The sequence below is a fragment of the Pelmatolapia mariae genome, linkage group LG12 (genome assembly GCF_036321145.2).
Source record: "Pelmatolapia mariae isolate MD_Pm_ZW linkage group LG12, Pm_UMD_F_2, whole genome shotgun sequence".
Classification (NCBI taxonomy): Eukaryota; Metazoa; Chordata; class Actinopteri; order Cichliformes; family Cichlidae; genus Pelmatolapia; species Pelmatolapia mariae.
Window position 1 is genome coordinate 13,980,754 of NC_086237.1, and position 27,093 is coordinate 14,007,846.

At 40.4% G+C, this 27,093-nt stretch overlaps 1 protein-coding gene across 2 annotated transcripts; it reads right to left on the reverse strand.

Annotated features, from left to right (window-relative positions):
- Nucleotides 1–4: 4 nt before the first annotated feature.
- Nucleotides 5–27,066, reverse strand: si:dkey-112e17.1 (uncharacterized). Of its 2 annotated transcripts, none has more exons than XM_063489267.1 (7): nt 26,878–27,066; nt 14,373–15,346; nt 8,586–8,637; nt 6,375–6,492; nt 5,120–5,262; nt 1,502–1,738; nt 5–1,266 (listed from the first exon to the last, which is right to left on the reverse strand). In XM_063489267.1, exons 1-7 carry the CDS (start codon nt 26,956–26,958, stop codon nt 610–612), a joined length of 2,262 nt encoding a protein of 753 aa, XP_063345337.1. In that variant the 5' UTR covers nt 26,959–27,066; the 3' UTR covers nt 5–609. The 2 variants fall into 2 exon arrangements, with proteins under 2 accessions (XP_063345337.1, XP_063345336.1); XM_063489266.1 differs by having other exon boundaries at nt 1,502–1,741; nt 26,878–27,065.
- Nucleotides 27,067–27,093: the final 27 nt, after the last annotated feature.

Sequence of the window (27,093 nt, forward strand, 5' to 3'; positions counted from 1 at the left end):
AAGCTGCAAATGATATTGCCTTTATTAAAACTTTACATTTATTCATACTGACTTTTTTTTAATACTATTGTGAATGCTATTTCTGTCTTTATGCTATGTAATGGTGTATATTGGTACTTAATATGCTTTTATTTTGATTTCCCTTTTATAATCCAGCATCAGTCTTAGGGGTACATACTGAATGCCTGAACTGTTGTAGCATTAATATAAATGTATTATCTATGCTGTGTAGAACACTTTTAGGTAATATGTAACTAAGTATTTGCTACGATGTACTAAAGAAGCATCCCCATGAAGAAGATCAGAAAAGAAAACAAACACAGCTGGCACAGGAAGAAGAAAATCCACAATGACATGCTGAGCTACTGAAAACAGTGCAGTGGTTGGAGTGTTACAACTCACTGAAAGGTGTGAAACAACAAACTTTATAAAAATAGAAAAACTACAGTGAGAATAATATACGTGTATACCAACAGGAAGCTACAGGAGATGTAATTCTGTAAGAGCTGATTTTGGAAATTAAAGGAGTAAATGAGATGTATCCCAGTGACACTAAGAGTTCAGAAATGCAGAACTGGCCCACCAGAGTCCCTGCTCATCACCATTGTGTCACATCTGGTTGGTCACACTGCACAGCCCTGTGGACACACCGAGAGATGGCTGGCTGCTGTCGACTGCGTTCGACTCGCTGGAAGAGAGTGAACCAACCCCTCCTGACACCTGGCTTCCCCAAAGCCTCCACTCTGCTCTGGGCCTCTGGGAGCAGAGGTTGGTGCTTCCTAGAACAGGCGCCTTGCCTTCGCATGTCCCCGAAACCAGCCCGTTGAGCAAAGCAGATGCGGAAGTCTGCTCCAGGTGTTCGGCTGGGACCAGAGGCTGCCGGTCCTCCTCTTCAGAGATGGCGAACACGGGCACGCTGATGTGATCACCCTCGCCTGCGAAATCTCGAGCATGGCCACTCTCAATTTGACACTGAGGGGAGGAAGAGGCTCTAGAGACGGGCTCTGAGGAGGAGCCTGGGGCCTTCGCCAGGTCTGCTGTCGCTGAGAGGAGGCCAAAACACGGCCCTGTGAACCGAGAACGTCGCAGGTTGCTGGTGGAGTTGAGGCGCCGCTGTCTTTGGGCAGGCTGCGTGAGCGGATAGGAGGCATTGCTGATGGATGAGTCTGAGGCTGTGCTGGTATCTGCCTTGCCTTCCAGGTGAACGTCAGAGAAAACCTTCCTGCTTTCGCCACCTCTGCAGTTAGCAACCAAACTGGATGGAGTCTGGAACGATATTAACGATTAACAGACTTTTAGATTTGATGCCCATATTTAACCAACTGGTGATGGAAAAATCCTGCTTGTTCACACAAAGTATTACCTAAACTGCTCATTTTACATTTCAAGAACATTCTTCAAGGGTCAGTTCATCCAAATCATATTTTACGTGGTCTTTTGGTAGAATCTGACCATTCAAGTAGTTTCATTTTATTTTGTATGTAATGATTGTAGTACTGACGCTGTCCACCAGCTTTGTGAAGGGACTGGTGGAGTTCCAGCTGCACCACTTCTTATGAAGCTGTGGCAATGGAGGGAGGAAGTCCTGGAAGGTGCGGACACTCCACGCCCTCGGTCTGGCACAGCCGTTGCCATCCTTGACGGATCTGGATCCAGGTGAAGTGGTGGAGTCTAGTGGTGATGGCCAATCACCTGCAGGACCAGGACCAGTGTCGCTGTGTCGCAGAAACCTCTCCCGCTGCTGAAAGATACACGTAGCAAAGTATAAGAAGCTACATGCAAGTGAAAACATCACACGATAAGAAAAATGCAGCTGCAATCTTTAATATCTTAGGCAGCTTTTACTGAGTCAAGCATGGGTCAAAAACAGAAGCACTACCTCATCTTATCACAAAAGAAGAGGAAAAAAATATTCTAACCAGGCAACAAGGAGAGTGTGTATATGTAATAATAAAATTAAGACACCAGTAGGAATACTGTAAGAGCAGAAAACCAAATAGTTAAATCTCAAAAAAAAAAAAAGTATTCTCTATTGTGCCGCACTTAAACTGCTGCCAAATCAGCAAATAGCATCACTGTGCAACAATGTATTCCCTCAGGTATGAACATTAGGAACAAGTGTCTGCTGGTTGCACCTGCTGCATTTCCTCCTCACCTGAATATCTCCCTACAGACTTTCCTGTGTACCACATTAACGGATTAACAAGAAAGGAAGTGTTCTGATTAGCCTAGCTCTGTCACACAGCCAGCCAGCTGAGCGTGTGTGGCTCACGTACAAATCTCATCATTATTAAGTATATTAAAACTGTCAAGAGAACAGCACGGGTTTTGGAACAATTTTAGAGACATCTGTGGTGTTGCTGAAGCACAGCTATTACTCTGGGAAGTGTACACTTCAGGACCAAAACAAAGAAGCATTTTAGGAGTCAGAGCCTCATATAGGTCATTTCACTTGAGCTTAAGAGGCTAAATATCGACAACCTGGATGTGTGAAGATCGCTTTATAATGTCTTGGGAGTTGCACTCATCAGAGAGAGATAATCCGTCCCTCAGAGTCACTAGCAGCTAGCTTTGTCTAGACAAGAATTAGCTAGGGGTTTACATAAAATGTTCTTTTCCACGCCAAAGCCTGAGAACACAATAGGAACTTTTAGTCTTGAAAGATGAGGCAAGAACTCAGCCACCCAGTTCAGTGCACTTATACACTGTAGTTCCAAAGGTGAGACTGGGGACCATTTAGGGATACTTGGAAAAGTTTGACATACTCCCTAGAAAATGGAACAAGCCGAATAAAGTCTGTTGATTTTCAGACGGCGAGGAATGTACCAGACCGTTTTGATCCAGACTTTCTCTGCCTTGATCTCATCAGCCCTGCCTACAGCAAGGTTTTTCAATCTTCTCATCGCTGTACTGCTAAATCGAAGCTCTTCTCAGAAAGGGTCTTTTGCAGCGAAATGTTATCAAAAGGGGGTTTACGGCTCAGGGCATAGTGTACAACACAAGAAGTACCACGCCAACCTGGAAGTGTACCTGGCACTGACGCTGAGAAGATGAATTTTGCAACATTTTCTAAACATTATTTACATGCACCGAGGACACACACAGGCAGACCACACACACTGTGCGCCAAAGCGTGCATGACACACACCAACACACAAACACACACACACACACACACAATTGGAGCTGGGAATCTGGCTCGGAAGATAATACTCCATTAGCCTAGGCTGCAGAAAAGCTTGCCAGTCCTTCAAAAAGCTGCCAAAGCTGTTTTATGCCAACTCTTATTCTGAGAGAATACAAAAGAGCAGCAGAAAAAAAAAATGCCTGATTGAACTATTGCTTCCCCAACGCATGTCCTATCTTTTAATTATCCTCATGTCCTATTTATCCCGATAGTTTTCATAGTTGTAGACTGTACCATGTGTTTGCCAGTATAATGGTGTCAGTCCTATTTGCAACACTAGGTCAGTTCAAAGCACTGAATGCCCCGCCACCTCTGATGTTCACTGGTTCAGGGATCATTTCCTCAAAGCAACGAGATCACCCACGCAGAGTGTGACCTTGAGATTGAACACACAATTTCACTTTCCACTCTATGATATAAGACTACATCCACGTCATTTGTTTTTTCCCCCAGAGCCATGTTTTTAGCATGCTAAATAAAATGTATAAAAGTACAAACATGTTTATGGATGGGAATTAGTTATACACCTAATTCACATAAACAAAAACCATGGGCGCAGTTTGACAATAAGCGGTCATCAGATTTGGTGCAATTCATCAAGCATGCTTGGGATCTTTGTCCTGTTGCATGACACAATTTGGGCCAAGCTTGAGAGGTCAGAAAGATGGCCTACAGAGGAGCTAACAGTTGACTCAAGGACTGCAAGGTGCCCTGTAGCTGCAAAACAAGCCCAAATCATCACCCCTCCACCACCATGCTGACAGCTGGCATGAGGTGTTTGTGCTGATATGTTTGGTTTTCACCAAATGTGGTTCTGTCCTTATGGCCAAACCTCTTCACTTTGGTCTCATCTGTCTAAAGGACATTGTCCCACAAATCTTGTGGTTTGTTCAGACGCAAATTTGCAAATCGACACTGTGCTGCCATGTTCTTTTTAATTCAATTTCACTTATATACACCGCCAAATCACAACAACAGTCGCCTCAAGGCTCTTTATACATTATGGTAAAGACCCTACAATAACATAGGGAAAAGTCCAACAATCAGATGGCCCTCTACGAGCAAGCACTTGGCGACAATGGAAAGGAAAAGCTCCCTTTTAACAGGAAGAAACCTCCAGCAGAACCAGGCTCAGAGAGGGGCAGCCATCTGATGAGATCGGTTGGAGGTGAGGAGAGGGAGACAGGACAAAAGACAAACTGTGGAAGAGAGCCAGAGATTAATAATAACCAATGATTAGGTGTGTAGCACACAGAGTGAAGAAGAAACACTCGTGCATCATGGGAAGCCCCAGCAGTCTAGGCTATTGCAGAGAGAAAAGATTTTCTTCTGGAAACACTTCCAATTAAGTCATACTTGTCCAGTCTTTTTCTAAGTGTATGGTCATGAACTTTAACATGTTAACTGGGGCCTATAGAGTGTGGCATGTAGCTCTTGGGGTTATTGCAATTTTTTTGATCATTGTACAATCTCATCTTTGGGTGAACTTGCTGGGATGGCTAAACCCGGAAAGATTCTGCCCACTTGTGAATAATCTTTCTCACTGAACAGTTGACTTTAATAATTGTTTGGAAATAGCCTTATAATCCTTCCCGGAATGATGGGCAGTAACATTTGCTTCTTTAAGGTCACTGATGATATTTTTCCTCCTTGGCATCACACACCTTAATGCTCCAGACCACCAAACTACTACTCATCTTCCTTAATTCCATGGAAGCAGTAAGAGTGTCCTTAATTTTTAAAACACTGCTTCTTCATTTTGGCTTACTTGTGTTTTAAATGATGACATAGGGTAATAGGTTATATGTAGTTCATTTGGGGCTGCATTTACACAAATTTAAGACCTGCTAAAACCTTAGAATTCAAAGAGGGTGTACTTTTTCTCTACTATGACTATCTGGTGAAATTCACTGGTGTGAAACAAGATGTTACCGTGTGAGGTGAGGGGGGTAGGCCACTCGGGTTAGGGCCTGAGGACACAATGAAAACTTCATCGGCACCAAGGTCAAGCTCAGTCAAACCGCTGCAGGAGACGTCCACATCTGCATTCTGAGATAAATCGCCACTAGCAGTGACTGCAGAAACAGAAAGACAAGTTTAGACAGTTCTCACTGCTGAAATTACACTTAGTCCAGCACTCCAGACATTGGTTTCTTGCTACATCATTCTTCAAGGACTTTTTGCTACTGATGATTTGTGTACTGTAACTCAAAATGGTCAAATGAAGCAACATTCAGGAGGCTAACCTTAACTCAGTCATTGTTTGTAAGCTGTGTGTTTTGTCTGTGACCGGAACACATAGAGAGGGGCCTGCACTCCCCTGTTGATCAAACTACTCCCAGGCTGCTTTGTGGGTTAAATGCCACAACCCACAAATCTCTCAGCCTGGGTTCAGTCCCACTGAGAGAGCGAGAGAAATCTTTGGACTGTTCCAGGATCCAGCCTGTGGGCTGCTCCAAAACTAATGCAATTTTACTTTCCACTCAAAACTCTACAGAGTCTTTCTCATTGTTTTAATCTAATATTTTACAACATTTATAGTTTTTAAACCCGAGCCATTTCACAAAAGCCCGCTGGGAAAAATTGTAAAACAAGAAAGAGTTTCCCCGTTTCCTTTTCCAGAGACAGCAGCTTTTTGCTTGGAAAACATTAAAGCAGCTTGTGGTTGGCATGAGCACAGATAACCATCATAGCAAAACATACATATAAAAGAGAGCCAAGCAGAGATAGTTAAATTGCATGCTGCTTAACGCACAATTAATCTTAACAAAAAAATGACAGCAATAAAAACACAAGCCTCTTCTCAAACCCCAAGTCTTCACTTTTAAATTAGTGCACTTAAACTTTATCAGCACGTTCCCAGGAAATGAATTAATGACAGATTTATATTCTCGGAAGTATCATCGTCATTCCTGAAATGATTCTCATCAAATGTTCAAGCATGCTATGCAGCTATAAATCGAAATGATTTATAAATGACATCCACAGTAACATGCTATTCATAGTCTTTGGGCTTGCCGCAATGCCTCTCAGTGCATTCCTTGTAAGACTCTATTACACATAGTTTGATTCTGAGCATGAATGTAATTTATTTATTTATTGAATGGCCAGCATAACTATTCCAGTGAACTAGGCTATTCACTGGGGGGAGGGTATCAATGTATGTGCAGGTGTGTGTCCTCTCAACCTGTGTGTGGCAGGTTGTTGTTGTCCTGCTCTATGGTCATCTCCTGGTTGGCCTGATTCTCAGCAATCGGCTGCAGCTCACTGACCTCAGCCACGGTGTTTTGGACTCCCTCCGGCACCTACAACATAACACCGTGCAAGTTTATCTGCAGAGAAGCTGCCAGTAATGCAGTACTATTTGTTGACCCAGCAGCAATTTCATGGTCTGGTGTCACTCTCCCTTCTGGTCAGTTTCAGTACATTCAGTTAAATTCAAACTTTGAACAGCTTCTTTTACATGTAGCTTAAATTACGGATTTATGAAACAGTGTTCCAAGTGTGGTGCCAGTTGGTCCACCTTTGGTTTTGAACCAGATTGAAATTTTGTTCAATCCAAAAAAAATAAGGTCTCTTTAGACTGTGGGAAAGCAAATTCCACAGCTTTCCAAGTCCACTGGTGAAGTTTTCTAATCACATCCTTTAAGAACCCATACAAAGATCACAGATTAGCACCCTAAGTGGTGGAGTCATCAATTTTGGAGTGGGTGTTCCTCCAGTCTCCAGGCTAGAGTTTGGGTCAGCCCATCCTGCGAGCTTGATGTCGGTTTCCAGCAAAGACTGTTCTTACTTGACACGCTCGTCTGTGCAGGAAGCTTTCGCGTTATGAACGTGTGGACTGACATTTTTTTTTAAAGCATCGTTTTGTTTGCATTTTCACTCCCTGTTGCTACCCTCGTCTCCACAATAAAAAGATTTGTTTTTCTCCCCTCTCTGATTAACTGCTCCGTGTTGTCATAGATGTCATGGAAGAATCAAGACTCAAGAATCTGCGAGTCTTGAAACATTAGACATTTTCTTGTAATGTTAATTGCCTGGTAACATGGGCCTCAGGTTCCTCCCATTGATTGCCTAGCGACAGGAAAAAAATACCTCAAATGTGAGATCACAGTTCAACCAACAGACCTCAAATTCAACACAAAATGTGATCCTCGTCAATACATCAGACAGGTTTGAAGTAGACTGTGTGAACGGTTGTAGAGATAGGAAACGAAAAGACAAATGACTCAAACAGAAATTCCTTAATTTAATAGAGAGATGAAATTATGATCTCAGATCTGTATTATTAGTATTGGTTTTTCATCATCATTTAGGACATTTTGTGGACCAGTGTTATAATTAATATTCCTATAGTTCATATATAATAATAAGCTTTTAGTCAAATCATTTTTTATTTGGGTACTTGTTTAAATTATGATTACACAATATAATAGTACCTGTGTTCTAAATAATAAACACCAATATCAATAATTACATTTATTGTTGGCATTTTGCAGGTAACTACTGTCCCTCTTACTCCACTATCACCATACTGTGTTTGTACTATCCTAATAGACTGTCAGAGTTGAGCATTACCCCGGCCGAAGTGAAACACAAACTTAATATCATCCTAGAAATACCATCTTCTTATTCCACGTTTTTGACTCCTTGCAACATACAATGCTACATCACAGCTAAAACTTTAGTTTAAGCCTCCAGTGTGTTTTGTTGGTAGCATGAATAGACTGTTAAGACAAGCCTCTTGCAGAGATGTGGAGTGCCTCCTACTTTTCCTAGTAAATATTTGTTTAAGAGCTTCCCTTCTTGTGGGCAATTTTCACACTTTTAATCGCCACCATCAAAATTTCCTGCGCTGCATGAAATGTAATGGTTTTCATGCATGTACAGCACAATCTACAAAATTCAAATCTAGGTTTAAACAGTGTGATTCCATGATGCTCCATTTCTTCTTTTCCAGTAAAAGGAAAATTTACTGAAAAAGAACTAATTTGTCGATTTAATAAGTGTGCTTAGTGTCCTCATTCTGTTGACCTTAAACCTTTCGGTTCAACTACAATCTTCACACACACACACACATCCTCAAATTATCCTCAAGCACACTTGAGGATCTCTGAAATCAATCTGTAAAAACTATTCCAATTTTATGGATTTAAAAAGGTGCAATAAAAGTAGGATTGTACTTTATTTTTTTCCCAACGTAAAAACATTGTCATTTATATTATTCAAACTATAAATATAACAGCAAAATGCCATTTATGTCTCCCTTGTCTGAACACATTATTTTTAGGTGTCGTTTAAAAAAAGATCGCATGTTTACTTGTCCAAGTATGTCAAAAAGCCAACACCTTCTGGGAAGATCATCACATTTTACACTTAACTGCAGTAATATCTGTACCTCAGAGTTGCTGGATGCGCAGGAGCTGGCCCTTTTTGGACACAGTTTGGGTCTGGAAAAAAAAAAGAAAGGAAATACCACAGCAATTCAATTTATATTAAAAGACACATCTGATATTCAAATTTTATGGCTGTCCTCAGTTGTTTCCCCACTCTGAGAAGGTTTTCTCAAAAATAAAGAACTCCTCTGGGGGTTTGTAATTTCAACCACAAATGTTAAAATTGACACCACCATGTAAAACTGAACTGATATGAGAGCTTTCTGATAACACTAGCCGCCTCAATCCCGCAGCTATTTCCACTCAGTAATTGCTGTGTTACAGTGTGGAAGGATGGGGCTGTCACACATACGCTCCATTCTGCTTTAACGGTTCACAGGGTGGTTGTTGCTGAGCTGTCTTTGCTATACATTACTCTCTTCCTCTAGGGATTTCAATTTTGTCAGTGCTGATGCTCATTTCAAGTATATGTGAATTCTGACCCCATGCAGCGCTCTGATGTGAACACTGTAGCTGCTATCACATAGAAGAGCGGCAGATCTAGCTAGATAGGTAGGTTTCTCCACAGGTATTAATGTGGATATTAGTATTAAAGTCTTCAAACCACTCGCCTGTTTATCAAGGTCTAATATATCTGTCTGTTATTGTTTGATTTATCATGTTCTTAAGATTCACGTGAAGAACTGAAGCATCCAGGAATATTTGAGCAAGTACCCTTTTATTAAAAATGGCTCTCAGCTGAATGAGTTCATATCCAGCTACCAACTCAGGGCAACCCCTGCTGTGACTCTCATCCACCTTAGGCTGTTTTCTGACAACAGGGGATCTTGGGAGTTACCCTCACTGCCGCATTAAACTTGCACAGTCTCGCCTGACTCGCCAGGCTAGTTGGTTTCAAATGGTTTCTGTGAACTTGTTTAAGTTAATAGGGAACAACTGAAATAGAAAAAAAAAAACAAAAAAAAAAAACTGCTACTGTGGGTTTCTGTGAGCTTGATGTTTCGTGGCAATGCATTTCCTGGCTTCTGAATGACTTGTGTTTTTGTTTTTGCTATTTACTCTTTGATTTTATTGAACATGTGTTACTAATTTCCCTGTCATTAACAGCGAGAACGCGAGGGTTATTGTGCCTAACGGATGAGTTGGAGAAACTGAGCAACATTTGAAATCAACACCAATCATATTTAACGGTTTCTCATTGAAAGCTCAACACTGAGACAGGCACAAATCTAAACATTTCTAAATTCTGAATCTATCTGGACCAGTAAGCTAAACCAGTCTGCTTGTCAGAACAGATAGTATTACAAACCTCCAAACTTAACCCTCCAGTTTGTGTTCATTGTCCCCTGGGATGGAGAGGGAACAACTTGTAAACTACACCTTTTGACTGACTGACAATGCCATGAGTACCAAACTCAACTGAGTTTTACCTCTCCTCGTTGTCCCTTGTTCCCATTTTCTCCGCCCATTCACTTTCATGCAGCCTCTGTGTTTTTGTGCAGTGGAATTGATGCCAGGTGCTGTACCTTGAATGCCCTGCCGTCTATGGTGAGAATGCTTCACATCAAGAAAGCCGCACAGTTGCAGCCAAACCCAACTAATCACAGAGGGTGACCACATCAGGGACTGAGACTTCCAGCTGAGTCAACATAACAATGTCATGACTGTGTAGGTGTGAGGGTATTAGTCTATGTGTATACATAAGTGTGTGTGCATGTGAATATGTCATCCCAGCTCCTTTATATCTGACGAGAGATTACCTGTAAAATCACCAGAATTTGGAAGGTTTAATTCTAACAAAAGCAGGGTTTTTACCTTAATGCAAAAATGTCTCTAACTTGTCTTCTAACTCTTTCACTAGCTATTCACAAAAAAAAAAAAGATCATGCATTTGAGGTTGTAGCGCCTAAATGCTGGGACCGCCTTTTAGGTCAGCAGAATCTGTGGTTTCTTTTAAAAGACTACAGAAAACTAGTTTCTATAGGTTGGCTTCTCTTTAACCCTTTGCCCATTATCTGTGGCCTTTTGTTCTCCTTACATGTGGGTGTATGGGAGAGTGTATTCAGGAATGAATAAAAGGCCATGTGTTTGACTCTGATCTAGAAATATGTACACTCATTATTTTGTTTTTTTAAATAATAATAATAATAATAATAATAATAAGCTGATATGCCCATAGTGACAGCTCTAACACGCGGTTTTGAAGATAAATGCTTGCCATGCTTATGTTAGTGTAGCATGCTAACACATGCTAGGCAGTGTTAGCCACAGTTTAGCTAAGACTGAAGGATAATGTATCTTTTTTTGGATGGTTTTTGGTCTTTATCAAAACTGGACAGATGAGAACTTGATAGAAGGAATACACAAAAGGGATGGGATTACTGAAAAGCCTTTGTTCTGTAAATCAATTAAATGTGTATTAGACATTTCCCTTAAACTGGAACTGATTTGGTGGTGTAGCTACACAAAAGATCAGATTATTAGCGAACAAAATTAACATCTAACGGCAACCTCTAAGAAAAAACAAACCTGTAAGCACAAAAAAATTGCAGTGTGACCTTACAAAACTGAGCGAAAGATGATTAAACCCCAACTCTTTAGGTTCTACACTCTTTTAATGGAAAATATGGGGGGAAAAAAGAATAAGCAAAAAAACCCCTAAAAATTATATTGTTACTTATTAGGTAAATAGGAAAACTGAATTCAGGTTATTATACCTAAATTTGAGCCAGTACTGTGAACTTTTCTGAAAAGCCCCAAAATAATGAAGCATAACATCCAACCACTAAAACTAATGTTTGTTCAGGAATTTAAGTAAATAACTGTGACATTTTAATGAAAAACATTATAAAAATGAAAAATCATAATCTTTACTTTTTTCCAGCGTTTTTGTAAAACTTTAAATTGTGAAATTCATGGATAAAAGCAAGAGCTTGTGCATATTGATACAGAAACAAAACACAAGAGGCACTCAGAAAACACAAACCTTCGCCAAAGCAGCTCATTCTCTGGGCAATAGTTACTTTTAAAGGAATAGTGTTGTATTTTGTTTTCTTTATTCTTCTTAAATGCACTTTAGGAAGCTTGTAGTGGGGTTAAAAGAAAAAGAAAAAAAGGTCGTCAGAGGTCCAAAGTAACATGATATTTAGAATCCTCAATTGTCATTCCCTATATGTTCTCAATACAAACAATGACAGTAAGAAATATAGTCTTAAATAGCTCTATATACAGTGGCTTGTAAAAGTATTCGGCCCCCTTGAACTTTTCCACATTTTGTCACATTACAACCACAAACATGAATCAATTTTATTGGAATTCCACGTGAAAGACCAATACAAAGTGGTGTACACGTGAGAAGTGGAACGAAAATCATACATGATTCCAAACATTTATACAAATAAATAACTGCAAAGTGGGGTGTGCGTAATTATTCAGCCCCCTGAGTCAATACTTTGTAGAACCACCTTTTGCTGCAATTACAGCTGCCAGTCTTTTAGGGTATGTCTCTACCAGCTTTGCACATCTACAGACTGAAATCCTTGCCCATTCTTCTTTGCAAAACAGCTCCAGCTCAGTCAGATTAGATGGACAGCGTTTGTGAACAGCAGTTTTCAGATCTTGCCACAGATTCTCGATTGGATTTAGATCTGGACTTTGACTGGGCCATTCTAACACATGGATATGTTTTGTTTTATGGTAAATGGCCTGTATTTGTATAGCGCTTTTCTAGTCCCTAAGGACCCCAAAGCGCTTTACACAACCAGTCATCCACCCATTCACACACACATTCACACACTGGTGATGGCAAGCTACATTGTAGCCACAGCCACCCTGGGGCGCACTGACAGAGGCGATGGTTTTAAACCATTCTATTGTTGCCCTGGCTTTATGTTTAGGGTTGTTGTCCTGCTGGAAGGTGAACCTCCGCCCCAGTCTCAAGTCTTTTGCAGACTCCAAGAAGTTTTCCTCCAAGATTGCCCTGTATTTGGCTTCATCCATCTTCCCATCAACTCTGACCAGCTTCCCTGTCCCTGCTGAAGAGAAGCACCCCCAGAGCATGATGCTGCCACCACCATATTTGACAGTGGGGATGGTGTGTTCAGAGTGATGTGCAGTGTTAGTTTTCCGCCACACATAGCGTTTTGCATTTTGGCCAAAAAGTTCCATTTTGGTCTCATCTGACCAGAGCACCTTCTTCCACATGTTTGCTGTGTCCCCCACATGGCTTGTGGCAAACTGCAAACGGGACTTCTTATGGTTTTCTTTTAACAATGGCTTTCTTCTTGCCACTCTTCCATAAAGGCCAACTTTGTGCAGTGCACGACTAATAGTTGTCCTATGGACAGATTCCCCCACCTGAGCTGTAGATCTCTGCAGCTCGTCCAGAGTCACCATGGGCCTCTTGGCTGCATTTCTGATCAGCGCTCTCCTTGTTCGGCCTGTGAGTTTAGGTGGACGGCCTTGTCTTGGTAGGTTTACAGTTGTACCATACTCCTTCCATTTCTGAATGATCACTTGAACAGTGCTCCGTGGGATGTTCAAGGCTTGGGAAATCTTTTTGTAGCCTAAGCCTGCTTTAAATTTCTCAATAACTTTATCCCTGACCTGTCTGGTGTGTTCTTTGGACTTCATGGTATTGTTGCTCCCAATATTCTCTTAGACAACCTCTGAGGCCATCACAGAGCAGCTGTATTTGTACTGACATTAGATTACACACAGGTGCACTCTATTTAGTCATTAGCACTCATCAGGCAATGTCTATGGGCAACTGACTGCACTCAGACCAAAGGGGGCTGAATAATTACGCACACCCCACTTTGCAGTTATTTATTTGTAAAAAATGTTTGGAATCATGTATGATTTTCGTTCCACTTCTCACGTGTACACCACTTTGTATTGGTCTTTCACGTGGAATTCCAATAAAATTGATTCATGTTTGTGGCTGTAATGTGACAAAATGTGGAAAAGTTCAAGGGGGGGCGAATACTTTTGCAAGCCACTGTAGCATTACTATCACTTTGACCTTCAGGTCAGAGGTCAAATATGGCATATTTTTAAACATACTCTATGATTCTTACAAGTGTAGTGTGTATTGTCAACACATAAAAAGTATAGTTTATGTTCTAAGGCTTTGTGTCAATTTTTGACCAATAAAATCATTAAGTTGACCTTGAACACCTTGATCAATGCAAACCAAACTTTAATGAATTGTTACCATGATCCCCACTGAAGCTTTACCAGAATTCACTCAAAACCTCGAGCTGTTGTATTTACACAGAATGATAACGTGCATGCAAACGCTACCAACAACATGATTTTGTTGTTGGTCATGATTTTGGTAACTACCAGTACTGTTATTCAGGGCAGCTGTGGCGTAAATGTTTCATTGGGTGGTGGTCTAATAAATTTGATAAACACTGTACATATCCATCTCTCTCTCTATTGTGAAATGTTTAGAACTTTGAATGAATATTTATTCAAAAAAGGAAAAGAAAAAAGAAAAGCTTTAAAAAACAGTTCTATCCCATCTTAAGGTAGCAAAGCACAAGCCTGATCCTTAAAAATCATAAAGCTCTCAGTCAGGAAAACTATAAAAATGGACATCATAAAGCTCTCAGTCAGGAAAACTATAAAAATGGACTGTAAGTCAAGTATCATTTCAGTGCACACTATAACCATGGTTAATGACATAATAATAAAATAGTGTCAAATCTAGCTGTATTGGATTAAGGTGGTGCTGTTTCCAAAACTTAATTCCTTTAATATAATAAAGTTAACACTTCTATTACCTGAAAATGATGCAGTGGGCACTTGTAAGTATCATAGCGAAGAAAGCAGCTCCACTCACTGCAGCCAGCAATGTGTCTAGCTTATTGGCAGTATAAGCTGTGGCACGGAGGTCCCCTTGTGGCTCGGTCAGGTTCTGGTAGTGGAATAGAAGAGCAAAACCACGTCCCCAGTGGGTGGTAGTGATCAGTTCCATGATGACCTCCACCATTTCCTGGCTTGAGCCGAACACCAGTTGGCTGCTAGGAGGCCGGTTAGACCCACAAAACCTAGAGGAGAAGGTGATGAGGTCTGAGATGTAGAGGACATCGTGGGGGCAGGCGTCAAGGACAGACTGCTGGGTTTCAGGGCTTACACCTAGAGTGTTGGTGGAGTGTGGTGAAGAAATGGTGGTCTCATCCACAACTGTGGTCGGGTTAGTACTAGGGTTGGCATCTCCCTTCAGGTGGTATGAGGAGGCAGAGTTGATGGCTTTGTCTCCAGGAGGCACAGCGTCAGGTAGGAGGAGGAGAGTGGAAGGAGGTGGCAAAGATAGGCTGGAGGCAGCATCTGCAGATCTTTTGGCAGAATTCGAGACTTTGGTAATCTCCATTTTTGTAGACTGTTCTTGGACAACTATTTGCTTCACCTCACCATCTTGGAAGGATTGCTGAGTCTTTGAGCCATCACCTACACTCTGAACCACAGGATCTTTAGCCACTGACGAGGTTTCATCTGCCCCCAAGGTGCCAGGAGCGAGAGTTGCCCCATCCTCTGCATCTTCTTCATCAAATTTAAAAGCAGAGAACTTTGATTCTGAGTCATGATTTTCAAAAACATCAAAGTCAAATATCTCCAGAATAAGCTGGTAATCAATAGGTACAACAAACTGCCAGACGCAGTGTGTCCCAGAGGAGTAGTTGTATGGGAAGCCAGGAGATAGAATTAGGCCTTGAACATCCACCACATCCACCCTGGCACCACAGTCAAAGTATACCTGCAACAGGAATTATTTAATTAGTTGTGTCATATATCAAAATCTGCTTTTAAAAGTAGATCTAAAAAGTCTTGCATTTTTTAATTTCAGACATTGACACCCTTTCTAAGACCTTAGATAAACAGGACTCAACTCAAAAGGTTAAGCACAAAAGCAAAAGCCAATGTCCCACCAATACTTGCATTTTTGTTATTCTTTGGCATTTCATTGCTAACCAGTAATACACTACACCGTCTAATTCTGAAATTTACTGATTACATTTTCTATGTCAAAATGTACCACTAAGTCAAACAACAAACGTGACTTGTGGTTAATTGCATAACAAAAGCAGTTTGAAATGGTAAAATGGACTGGGACTTGCAGTTGTATTCAGAAGTTTACATATGCTCATGTGCATGAATGCCAAGCCCCACCTTGACTCCTCCAAACACACCTCCTGGCACTGTGGTCAAATAGCTAAATCGTTGTTTTGTCTAACTTTGTCTAACCTTCTTGTACAGAAGGGCTGTTACCTTTTTCTTTGAACTGTTTTTTCCCCCCAGGGTAAAACAATTAAAGTAAACACTCATTGATCCAAATCATTCAATTCATATGTTCATGGCTAAGGGTGAATAAAATAAAGCACCTGGGCATGCAGACTGCTTCTACAAACATTTGTGAAACAATGGGTCTCTCTCAGGAGCTCAGTTGCCCATTTCATGCTCCCAGCTTTGTGGGAACAGGTTGGGTATGGCCCTTCCTGTTCTAGCATGACTGCATGGCCATTGCACAAAGCAAGGTCCATAAAAACATAGGTAAGTGAGTCTGGTGTGGAGAACTTGTGAGAATGTGGCCTGCTCAGAATCCTGACCTCAACCCAACAGAACACCTTAGGGATGAATTGGAGAGACTGCGAGTCAGGCTTGTTCTTGTCTCGTCCTGGCAGAGACCAAACGATTAAGCATAGTACACAAATGTTAAAAGGGTTGAGGCTGGAGCTTTGGTAAGGCAGGTAAGTTTAATGTTACCTTGCTTTATCACTTCCAAAACCAGTTTTAATGTGTGTTTGGGATTACTGTCCTATTTGAATACCCAAATGTGTCCAATATTCAACTCTCTAGCTGATTTGAGGTGAAGTTGAAGAATCTGGAGTTAGTCCTCCTTCTTCATTATTCCATGCGCTTTGGATAATGTATCAACACCAGAGCATGAGGCTACCACCACCATGCTTGACAGCTGGTACAGTGTTCTTAGATTTATAAAATTTATATTTACTTCTCTAAACATACCTCTTGACGTTGTGGTCAAATAGCTCAATCTTTGTCTTGTCTGACTAAAATTCTCCAGAATGCGTCCAATTTCAGCTGCAATTTACTCGTTTTTCAGATAATTAGCTATGTTTTAAAAATACGTAAATATCATATTTAACATCAGTTTAAGTGGGTGGGTGGGTCCCCTTCTTTGAATGTTTGTATAATGCATGTTACGAGTTACCACACTGTTGAGCAAATTTTAAAGTATAATTCATTCTTCAAGAATGTGATTAATGCTTTCAAATGGCCTTGTGTAGACAGTTTTTGACACCATCCATTAAACGGTCCTCATATTTAACTTGATATCTGATTGTTTCTTAGTTACAGACTGATTGGTTATTTATTTTTTTTACCTCATTGAGCTGACTAAGAATTTAATCACCAAGAACAGTACTTATATGCACATATTTAAAATAATCTGTTGTTGCTAGCTCCATAAGACCTTCCCAACCTGTAAACCTGTATCAATCTACAGCAGTGGTTCTTAACCTGGGTTCGATCGAACCCTAGGGGTTCGGTGAGTCGGTCTCAGGGGTTCAGCAGAGCCTCCGCCATGACATGCACGGCTCATTTTGTGCACCAGTAAAAAACATATCTATGTCTTGAATTTGAAAAAAATCATATTTTATTTTTCACTCAGCAGGGGTTCAGTGACTGCGCATATGAAACTGGTGGGGTTCGGTACCTCCAACAAGGTTAAGAACCACTGATCTACAATTTTCCTTCTTAATATTCAATGAGTTTGCTGAACTTTCTCAATGTTCTGAAAATTGGTCAAAGAAATACTTTTTATGATGGCAAAGAGAAACTACCAGTTATAGTCAATCATGGTCACTAACAAGATGATAATAGGCTTTGAGCTTATCAAATTAAAATATATCATACAACCTTCAGCACCAAATATTAAAAGATTTGAGGGTATGATATATTTGAGCCTGTTAAAAGTTTTTTTTAAAACTTATATGCTATATGCTATACAGTCATTCTGCCCTGGAAAAAGAACAGTTAAAACAACTCTTAAAAGCCCAAAATTACCATGACATTCATGTCCAGGAGGAGTGTATGCTAATTTCTGACCACATCTGTATATAGGGCAATTCTACTCAAGTTGAGCAGTCAAAATGCTTCCTTCTTCAGTGAACTATTCAACTCTGTTGTTCCTCCTTTACATCAAAGCATGGGTTTCACCTGGGTAACCCTTGGGGAAGGGGACTGGGGTATTTCTTCAAACATGCTGGCTATAATTCTTCCCAGGTGTTCATTGGTATAAGGGGGACCTTTGCCCTAAGGAGAGGCAGATGCACAGTTGGTTGGGCCAAGCAGCTGAGAAGCAGACCTTTGTAGGGGGGCTGAGTGTTTATGAGCTTTCCTGTTGGTCTTTCCTGTTGCGGACTGTCAAAAAGCCCTAGGCTGGCAATCCTTCTTTCCAGACAGGTAACAAACCAACAACCACAGGCGACGTTTGTGCTCTAGACTGGGCTGGAAGTGTACTAGATCTCTTTGAGATTATAGTTTACATGGGAGCTATGCAACCTAGATCGGGGACATGAGAAAGCTAAACTCTAATTGCTACAGGAGTGATCTGCCCCCATTCACATCCAGCATTCTGCAGTTAGTACATTTAAATTGGTAAAACCTGCATGTAATTTTGACTGGAAGAGTGAACCACTCACTCAGCCCTCAGGTCATCAGGATGAAACTAAAAACATTATCGCCAATATAGTCTCATAGGCAGGCCACAGCATATTAAAGACACATGGGGGGTTAGCTAGGGCAGCACGGCCTTCATAACTAAAGAAAATACGACTGTTCTTAGCTGTTTAGACATTTGGAAACATATCCTATCCTAGAAATTTCACAATTAGCAAGTCCATAGCTGCACTCACGCTCTCTCTTGAACTTTTTACATGAGTATTATATGATTATTGACTTAAGTTACCCTTATCTATGACCTCACCACTTTGCATAATAGTTAGTTACATAACAGTACCTTAACATGATCCAAGTTAGCCAGCAGCAGCTTTCAAATTGTATTTCAATGATCTCAAGAGGCATTTCTACCCAGATTGATGAAAATAAACAAAATGTTATTTTAAAAAAATCCCTGAGGACAAAAAAAGACGCAATTAACATCTGCCCTTTCCTCTGCTATTGACTTACGCTGGAACACACATTAAGTACCTATCTTGCTCAGTGCCAAACGTTTATGTTTGTGGGCATTCAGCAGTCTGTCACATTATATCAAAGTACTTGGAATATATGATTACTGCAGTACATTACAGTTAACTTTACAAACAGTAATAGCATTGCCAAAGACACCAAAGACAAGTGTTTCTAGCATACTAATGACATATTATACAAAATCTTTGCTCACTCTTAGTATTTAAAACTTTCTGACATTACTCATTTTCTGATATTTTTCTCCTGACACTCTGAGGCAACTACATTAGTGCATGACACGCTTGGATTGCCTACACACTTAGTAGAAATTAATGTGATGTATGTGATGTGATTAATGTGAGGAAAGAATTACACGGATGACATTTGAACGGGCCAAATGCCATTCCTGCTGAAGTTAGAGAGAGTAAGCCGATTAGGGGTTTGCAGCAAGGTTGGGCAATGACGGGGAGCACTTAACACCACAAGGGTGCATAACATGGCAAAGAGAAAGATAATATAGCCTCCAACCAATGGTACCATCAGTAGATACACCTGTGGTATTAATTTCAAAACCCTACGTCGCCTTCTTCTCAAGTTATCGCAGGATTTTCAGAAAACCTGACCTCGGACCTAGAGGTCGAGGTCACTGAGATTGGAACACGTCCCAGATTTTTTCTAGCTACAACTATGATATCTAATTTGCTTCGTTCTGGAGTGACTGCATCTACAAATTTGGGTGTAAATAGTAGGGCTGGGCCATATCATACCGTTCACAGTAATACCGGTATGACGTTAGGCAATGATAAGAAAATGAAATCTTGTGATAGAATATGGGTAAAGTGCCTTTGTTTTCATATGCACATGGCGGAAAAAGCATGGCGACGACAGAGAATGAGAAGGGCGAAAGCGGATCGTTGAATGAAACGGATGAACCAGAATTGGTTTGTAAAAATGCTGCAACTTCAGTGGTGTGGAACTGGTTTAGCTTTCATCCATCAGATACAGACCAAAGCACATTTTTTGGTAGAGCATGCAAGCGGGCCATCGTTATTACCGAACCGATTTTATGTGGTACACGGCGCTCAAAAATCTGTCAAAAAAATGTTTTAGTACAACTTTGGTAAGCTACGAACCCGCACCGTTTGATGGATTGTCGGAGCATTACGGCTACTGTAGTCAGGGGCCTCGCGGAGTGATACGTACTGTGCTTCAACATAATATTACCGTATTGTGTGTGTATAACCTCTTTTTAAGTTTTGTGGATATTATACATGGTTATGTTCAGGATATGTCGGCCAATTTCCACTGGAAATGCCTTTTGGTTAAACTGTCAGCAAGGAATTTGCATTTGCACTGTTGAATTTGTATATAAGCTTTAATGCACATAAAAAACAGCTGCTTGTTTAAGTGAAAATTCATTGATGGGGTTTTTGCACTAATAAAGTTGTGGAGTTGTAAAGTATTTTGTCTCGCGTCAATTATATCATTAGTTATATTGTTATCGCGAATTTTCAAATATATATCGTGATAAATATTTTTGGCCATATTGCCCTGCCCTTTCACAATTTAAGGCTTTTTCTCAACATAAAATTCTAAATAAATAATTTGAGCCTAGGTAGTACTGGCAACTTTAACATCGCTGAGGGCAAACCCTTTTTCAAGGAAGGTCTCACTTATTTTAACAAAATATCATCACATCATGACCAGTTCTCATCACAATCAAGAACTGGCAGCATTTAAGAAAAAGTCCGCCAAAATCTTTGTGTTACTCCATTTCTTCGCCGTGTTCTGATGCAGAGATAATAAAACTATTGCACTAACGCCACAGATTGCATGTAAAAGATTAACATATTTTGTGGAGTGTTATTGTAAAGACTTGGCTTTACAGTTTTTTACTACGGCCTTTTGGCCATAGCTCTTAGTTTTCTGAAACCAGACATGAATGAGGGGTGGATCTGACTGTGAAACTGAGTAAAGTGCAAATTCCTACAGAAGCTACTTATCAGTCACAAGTAGGCCTTCCCAAAAGGCTGTGTAGGTCTTCCATCCATTAAAGTCATTATCTATAATCGGAATCATGAATCACAGCTCTTAATGATATCTATTCCTAATTACAACAACAACAAAAATAATAAGTCTCCAAAGTAAAAGTCTGTGTTACAAATGACTGCCTCCAATCCAGGTCCATTATGTAAGGAGGAGAAGAAAAAAAAGAAAAGAAAAAGTCATTCCCAAACTATTTATCAACGCGCTGGGATGTATATCAACACCTTGAAAAGCATGTGCATATATCAAAGTTTTTGTTGCTAACTTCAAATTAAAGTGAGTGTACCTTTTTCAAAAATATTAAAAATTCTCAATTTGAATATTTGCCATGTTGCCTTTGGATCTCTGCAATTAAAAACAGGGAATACTGATTTGCAAATCCATACACTGTGTTTTTACTGAAATTTTGTACAGGGTCCCATCTTCATTGGACACAGGGTTGTATATGCTAGACCACACATGAAAGGGCCCCAAAGTGCCACGGTGTCTAATGGAAATGGGACATTCTTATAATGCCAAACATCTCAGTTCTGTTACATCACAGGCCGCTCTACTGGCAGGCCGCTAATTATTCAAGGATGCCTTTTCTCATGACAAAACAATGGGCCACATTGCTGTTTTGGTGAACCACTCCACAAATGGGGAATGTGAATAATATTTTAATGAAGTGATGCTAATAAGTACATGGCATAAGAGCAGGCTGGTTATGCCACTGACAGCAGCTTCCCCGGACACAAGTAGACCAACTGAGCACATAATTGTCTAAAATGACTTGTTCAGTAAAATACTGGACCAGCTGCTGTCATTACTGAGAGGCCCCAAGCAAATGGTATTGTTCCACAGTTTTCACTTTGGATCACCAGATTTTTAAACCAAAGAAGAAGAACAAGAAAAAAAATTATTCCATGATTGGCAATGACAAGTTTGTCTAATTAAACTACCTGTCTAATTAACTAGCTCATGTTGTGCAGCTGATTTATATACCATATTTACTGGACTCTATGCAGTCCTGTAAAAAAATTAAGTATACCCTTACTGCTTTCATAGGAACTAAGGAGAGTTCAGGTGAGCGTTTACACAAAACCACAATCCATCTTACTGGGAGTGGATGTACCAACAAATTCCTCCTAAGGTCAGACCATGCAATACTCTGGAAAAACTGGAAAAAAAAAAAAAGAAACAAAAAAAAAGACCTACCAACTCAGACTCAATAGGATGTTAAAGGCCTTAGAATTGGGAAAAAAATAAAACAAGTAAAGCATGTTTGGAAGGTTTGAGACAGGAAAAAAATAATAGAAAACCAAAAAATACAACCACACAAGTACCAAAAAAAAATAAAAAAATAAAAAAAATAAAAAAGGTGTAGTAATAGCCCAGGCAAAGTCCAAACCTCAAACAATTTCAAATGCTGTGGCAGGATCTGTGGACCTTTGCAGGACCTGTGCATAAAACGGATGTGAGAGACTGATAAAGTCATACAGAAAATATATTCTCATTAATAATCAAATAATTCTCATTATGGTTGCTAAAGGGGATTCTATAAGCTATTGAATCATGGGGTGTACTTGGCTTTTTCACGACTGTACAGAGTCCCGTGGAAACTCTTTTTCAATTACCACATGTAGTAATATTATTACAAATTTCAGCATATATAAACTGATGACAAAAACTACTGTTTATAATATTAATATGCCAAATATGTACATTAACAAACATGAAATATAAAAAATTTAATGAATGTGGAAGCTATAAAATACTTTCATAGCTTATGTCTGATAATATTTTACTTTTAGAGTGCCACTTGTGGTATATATGACGAACAGGCCCCTCTGCCCAAAAAACACACAAACAAAAAAAAACCAACCTACTATCAGGACACCTTTATTTGACAAACAGAAGTCAGCCGTCAAACCCTAACTCTCCGGTGCAAATGTGTTTTTTTTTTGTTTGTTTGTTTTTTGTTTTTTTATAAACCACCCAGGCTGACGACACCCCTGTGAAAACTCTGCAACACGAGCTGCTTCTGCTGAAGTACTGTTAACACACACACACTCTGCCTCTCATGCACAAACAGCCTGGGACTGGCTCATAAACAGGCAGGCAGGCCCCTCAAAAGGGGGCAGGAATCCTCACCAGCCCTGTTTACTGGAGGAGAAGTGACACTGCTTCGCAGGCTAGTGCTTGGGTTGCAGCAGCCCACTCAGGATGCACTGAAATCACACTCCACTTGTGAACCAAATCTGAATCAATATCAACATAACTAAACTTTGCCATAGTAGTATACAGTATGAATAAAAAAAAATATTAACCAATAAAAATGCGTGGATGCATTATGTCTTCACCTCCTCTCAAATAGACTGGATTTGATGTATCTGGGATACAAGTATGAGGACCCCCCCAAAAAAAAAAAAAATTTAGGTAAACAAAGTGACACAGCTGCATAAAAAACATAAGTTTAACAACAACAAAAAAAGCTTTACTGAAATAGAAAACATAAAATTCACAAGGATGAGAAAAACCTAATCCAATGAAAGCACCAGCTATTTGAGCGCAACAAGATTATGAGTTCCTCTACTTTAATTAAACCACTTTTACTCAAAGTTCAGCAAACATCCAGGAATTCCCCAGAGTTGCACTAGTTTCCAAAGATATAAGGACTTAAGGGAAACTGCAGCATTCACAGAATAAAGAAAACAAACTCCAGGACTTAGAAACTCAGAGCTGCAGGTATGCAAGAACCCCAGAATAACAAGGACAGACTACAATCAACTGAATCTTAACCTCTTTGTGACTGTCTACAAATACACAGACAGAAAAAAAGCTCTTTGAAGTAATTCTCCACAACTGTGAAAAGGTGCCGATACTCCAGCCCAGGACTTATCGCATATCCCCCTCGTGTCCCTGCCTCTCCTACTGGGATTAAGTGGCTGCACGCTCAGCCAATGGTGAGTTTTTATAAGTAACTGGCACGGCAGTCTGATTAAATCCAGGCATTTCTGGGGTTGCCCTTGTTGGCCGCTTCAGCCCATTTTCATCACAGTTTGCATCAAGAGCCATTTATGAAAGACCTCTTTGAGCTCATGCATGTTTGATCAACTTTGTATTTACAGAGCCATCATGGGATATTCACTGTAGCCTACATGGATAAGTGGGGTGCTGTAAATTATTACAGCTGTGGTTCTCTAAAAGCTATGTGACTGGGTGGGCTTTTCCATGTTTGTGGTGTAAAACCTATTAACATATTTCCTCTAAAAAAAAAAAAAAAGGGGGGGGGGGGGGGGGGGGTAAAAGTGCTGCTGCTGTGGTAGCTGTTAAAGCAAGCCTTTGGAACCCTGGCGAATCATGACCTTATCTTCACAGTGGTTTCAACTGGTTTGGAGAAATCATTCCCAGATTTTGGAATAAGATTGAGCCAATGTATCAGTGATAATTAGTGTTTGGGTAGCACCCCTATGAGAAGCCCAATGCTGTAGGCTGTGCTGACAGAGTAAATTGGATTCAGTCAGGATGCAACAATATTTCCAAGTTTAAAAACACCAGAATTGCCAGAAGAGATCATTTTTGAATATCATCTCCAACATCACTGATAATCCCTGAACCAGTGTGCTCAGTCGCAAATATTGACAAAGCTATTAGAGCCCTTCGCTATGACAAACCCTGAAAAGCTTTCTGCTCTAAAATGTATTGATTTAGCTCTACTAGTACTAAAAGCATGTTATTTATCCCAGGTTTATCCAAAAAGCTTGATCTGACTTAGAGGTGTGCCTCTGTCATATGAGCAGTATATTCATAGAGTCATGAAGCTAAGCACCTGATTTAACAAAAGTAAACAAACCAGATGATCTTTAAAAAAAAAAAAAACCTCAGAAGGCAGCACCAGCAGAAACTTAGTTTAAATATTCCAGCAGACAGCACCAAATTAAAACATCATCCAGGTTTTACACCATCTGCATCTCTGCTCATCAGTTCATCTCTACCAACTGCAGATCACTGACAAACTATGGCATGTTAATCCGTTCACAGACCGAGTAGATCCTTCATCAGATATGTGAATTCATTATTCATTCTGAAAAGAGATAACTCTGCCCTCATTCTGAAACACCGACCAGGGCAACAGATGCTTCCTTTTTTTTGTCTGACAGCAATAGAATAAATTCCAAACTTGTTTATGCTCTTCTGGAAAAAAAAAGAAAAAAAAATCAACTTAATACAAGGGGAGCAGAGGACAAAGCCATCATTTACTGTGCCACTTCAGGCAGATAATTGCAAAGATAGTGAGAACCCTATGCACACAGGAACTAAAGCTGGAGACGCTGACAATTCAATATAGTGTGGGCTTTTGTTGTCTAGCTCTGAGGACTGTGCTGCTCAGCCATCATTCTTCATCAGTGGAACTGGACAACTGTTGACAAATGGAAACCACAGAGCTTTTCCTGACCGACAATGTGACAATCGCGTTTGAGGAGATCTGTGCCGAAGGTAACCCTTTATATAACGATACCAGCCATTGTCACAAAAATGGGGACAATATACTGCATCACACAAAAATGGCAAACAGAAGAATCAGGGATCATAAGACTGAGTGGATGATGCAGTTTAAAAATAAAAAAAAAAGAGAAAACAAACAGTTCTCTTGTTTTCCTCAGTCACGTGTAGAAATCTCCCTCTTATACACATTAACACCTCTGACTTCTCTCAGGTAATTTCATCAGTGCAACTTCAAAACCTCAACCAATCAACTCTTAAGCACTCACAGGCACTAATCTGACACTTTAGTGACCTTTTGCCTTCTTCTGTGGTATGTCGGAGACCAGAGAAGCAGCTCCTGCCCATTTGCTTTCCTCTACACCAGACACAAGCCTTTGGATCATGAAGTTTTCCTGTCAGAGGCAAAGCTTTGGACGTCACAGTCACCGAGTATGAGAAGTTTCACATAAGGTTAACATGTTCCCAATGTGGTTCTCATTTCAGCAGTTTGGACTGCATGCCATTCTCCAACTCTGTGAAGTGCAGTAACATCAAAAACATGCCCTTGCCATCAAAACAACTCTTTGAAAATCTTTAAGGATGTAACGTGCCTCAAAATTTGGAGTTAAAAAAAAAGGAGGAGGAGGAAAAAAGGAATAAGGACGGAATTTTTTTGCCACTTTTTCATGAATGGAAAAGGTGCATGAGAGGAGCTCAAACTGAAGTGAGAGGGGAGGTTTAAAAGTCTGGCTACCGATTACGTGACAGGGGTTCTTTTTGCTATATAGCCACGTGGAAAATTGTGATATAATAAAAGTAAAAACAAGTAAATAAATTAACAAATAATACATTAAACGACTGAGAACCTCGTTACACAAAATGCCAACCAAATCACGAACTGACCCCAGGGTAATTCCGATAACCTGTTTATGTTAAATAGTTATCTCCTGCTCAGCTTTCACAATGAGATGCGGCGCGCTGGGAGGGTCATGCTAATGTCCCGTCCTGTTAGCAAGCACGGCGTAGGCGAACTTTAAGTGTAAAAGCTGTAAATTTAAGGGGGCAATGCTAATTGCAAAACTTCTCCCCAGCGTAAAGTAAAAGCTTGCTTGTTCTTCGAAGCAGAGTACCCTTCTGATATACTCGGCTGAAATGTTATCCAACCAAAAGCATTTAAAGGTTTACATTACCATATTTTGAAACTTAGTTCACACTACGTACTGCTTCTTGCTATCGCCTACACACAGAGACGTCTGTAAGAACTTCGTTACGTTGGTAAAATAAAGGCTGATAGTAACAGGCGGAGTGCATTTAAATTGAAAACGTAGCTGACGCAATTGCTCGTCGGACGTGTGCCGAAATGAACGGTGGCGCCTGTTTTATCGTATAGTAGCTGGGTTCAACTCTCTCGGGGTCAATGAGTTTACCAATAAGCGAACAACTGTAGAATATCACGTTTTCCAAACGGAGTTCGCGGCTCGGTTCTCTCCACACAAGTGAGCACGACACTCAAAACAGAGCTAAGAACGTGTGATTTATTTTTGCAGCAAAGAAATGTCAACTTACTTTCTGTGCAACGCATCCCATCACGAAGAGTAGATATGCTGTCAAACAAACATGCACCCCAAGCGACGTAACGTAGCTCATTTTTTCCTAATTGTTTCTGTTTAACGCCACGCACAGTGAACTGTGTATCCCGCTCCTCTGCTTCCCTCTCATTCACCTGAAGTGTCGGGAGCGCGCTCCCATCGTTCATGGGCGAACGCTGGACCGGACCTCTTC

Excerpts from the sequence above, each read along its gene's own strand:
- si:dkey-112e17.1 (XM_063489266.1), bottom strand. The coding sequence starts at position 26,958 with ATGAGCTACGTTACGTCGCTTGGGGTGCATGTTTGTTTGACAGCATAT. Across the intron at positions 8,638-14,372 it reads GCCCACTGCATCATTTTCAG|ACCCAAACTGTGTCCAAAAA; the intron begins GTAATAGAAGTG and ends TTTTTTTTCCAG. Across the intron at positions 1,742-5,119 it reads TACCCCCCTCACCTCACACG|CAGCGGGAGAGGTTTCTGCG; the intron begins GTAACATCTTGT and ends TGTATCTTTCAG.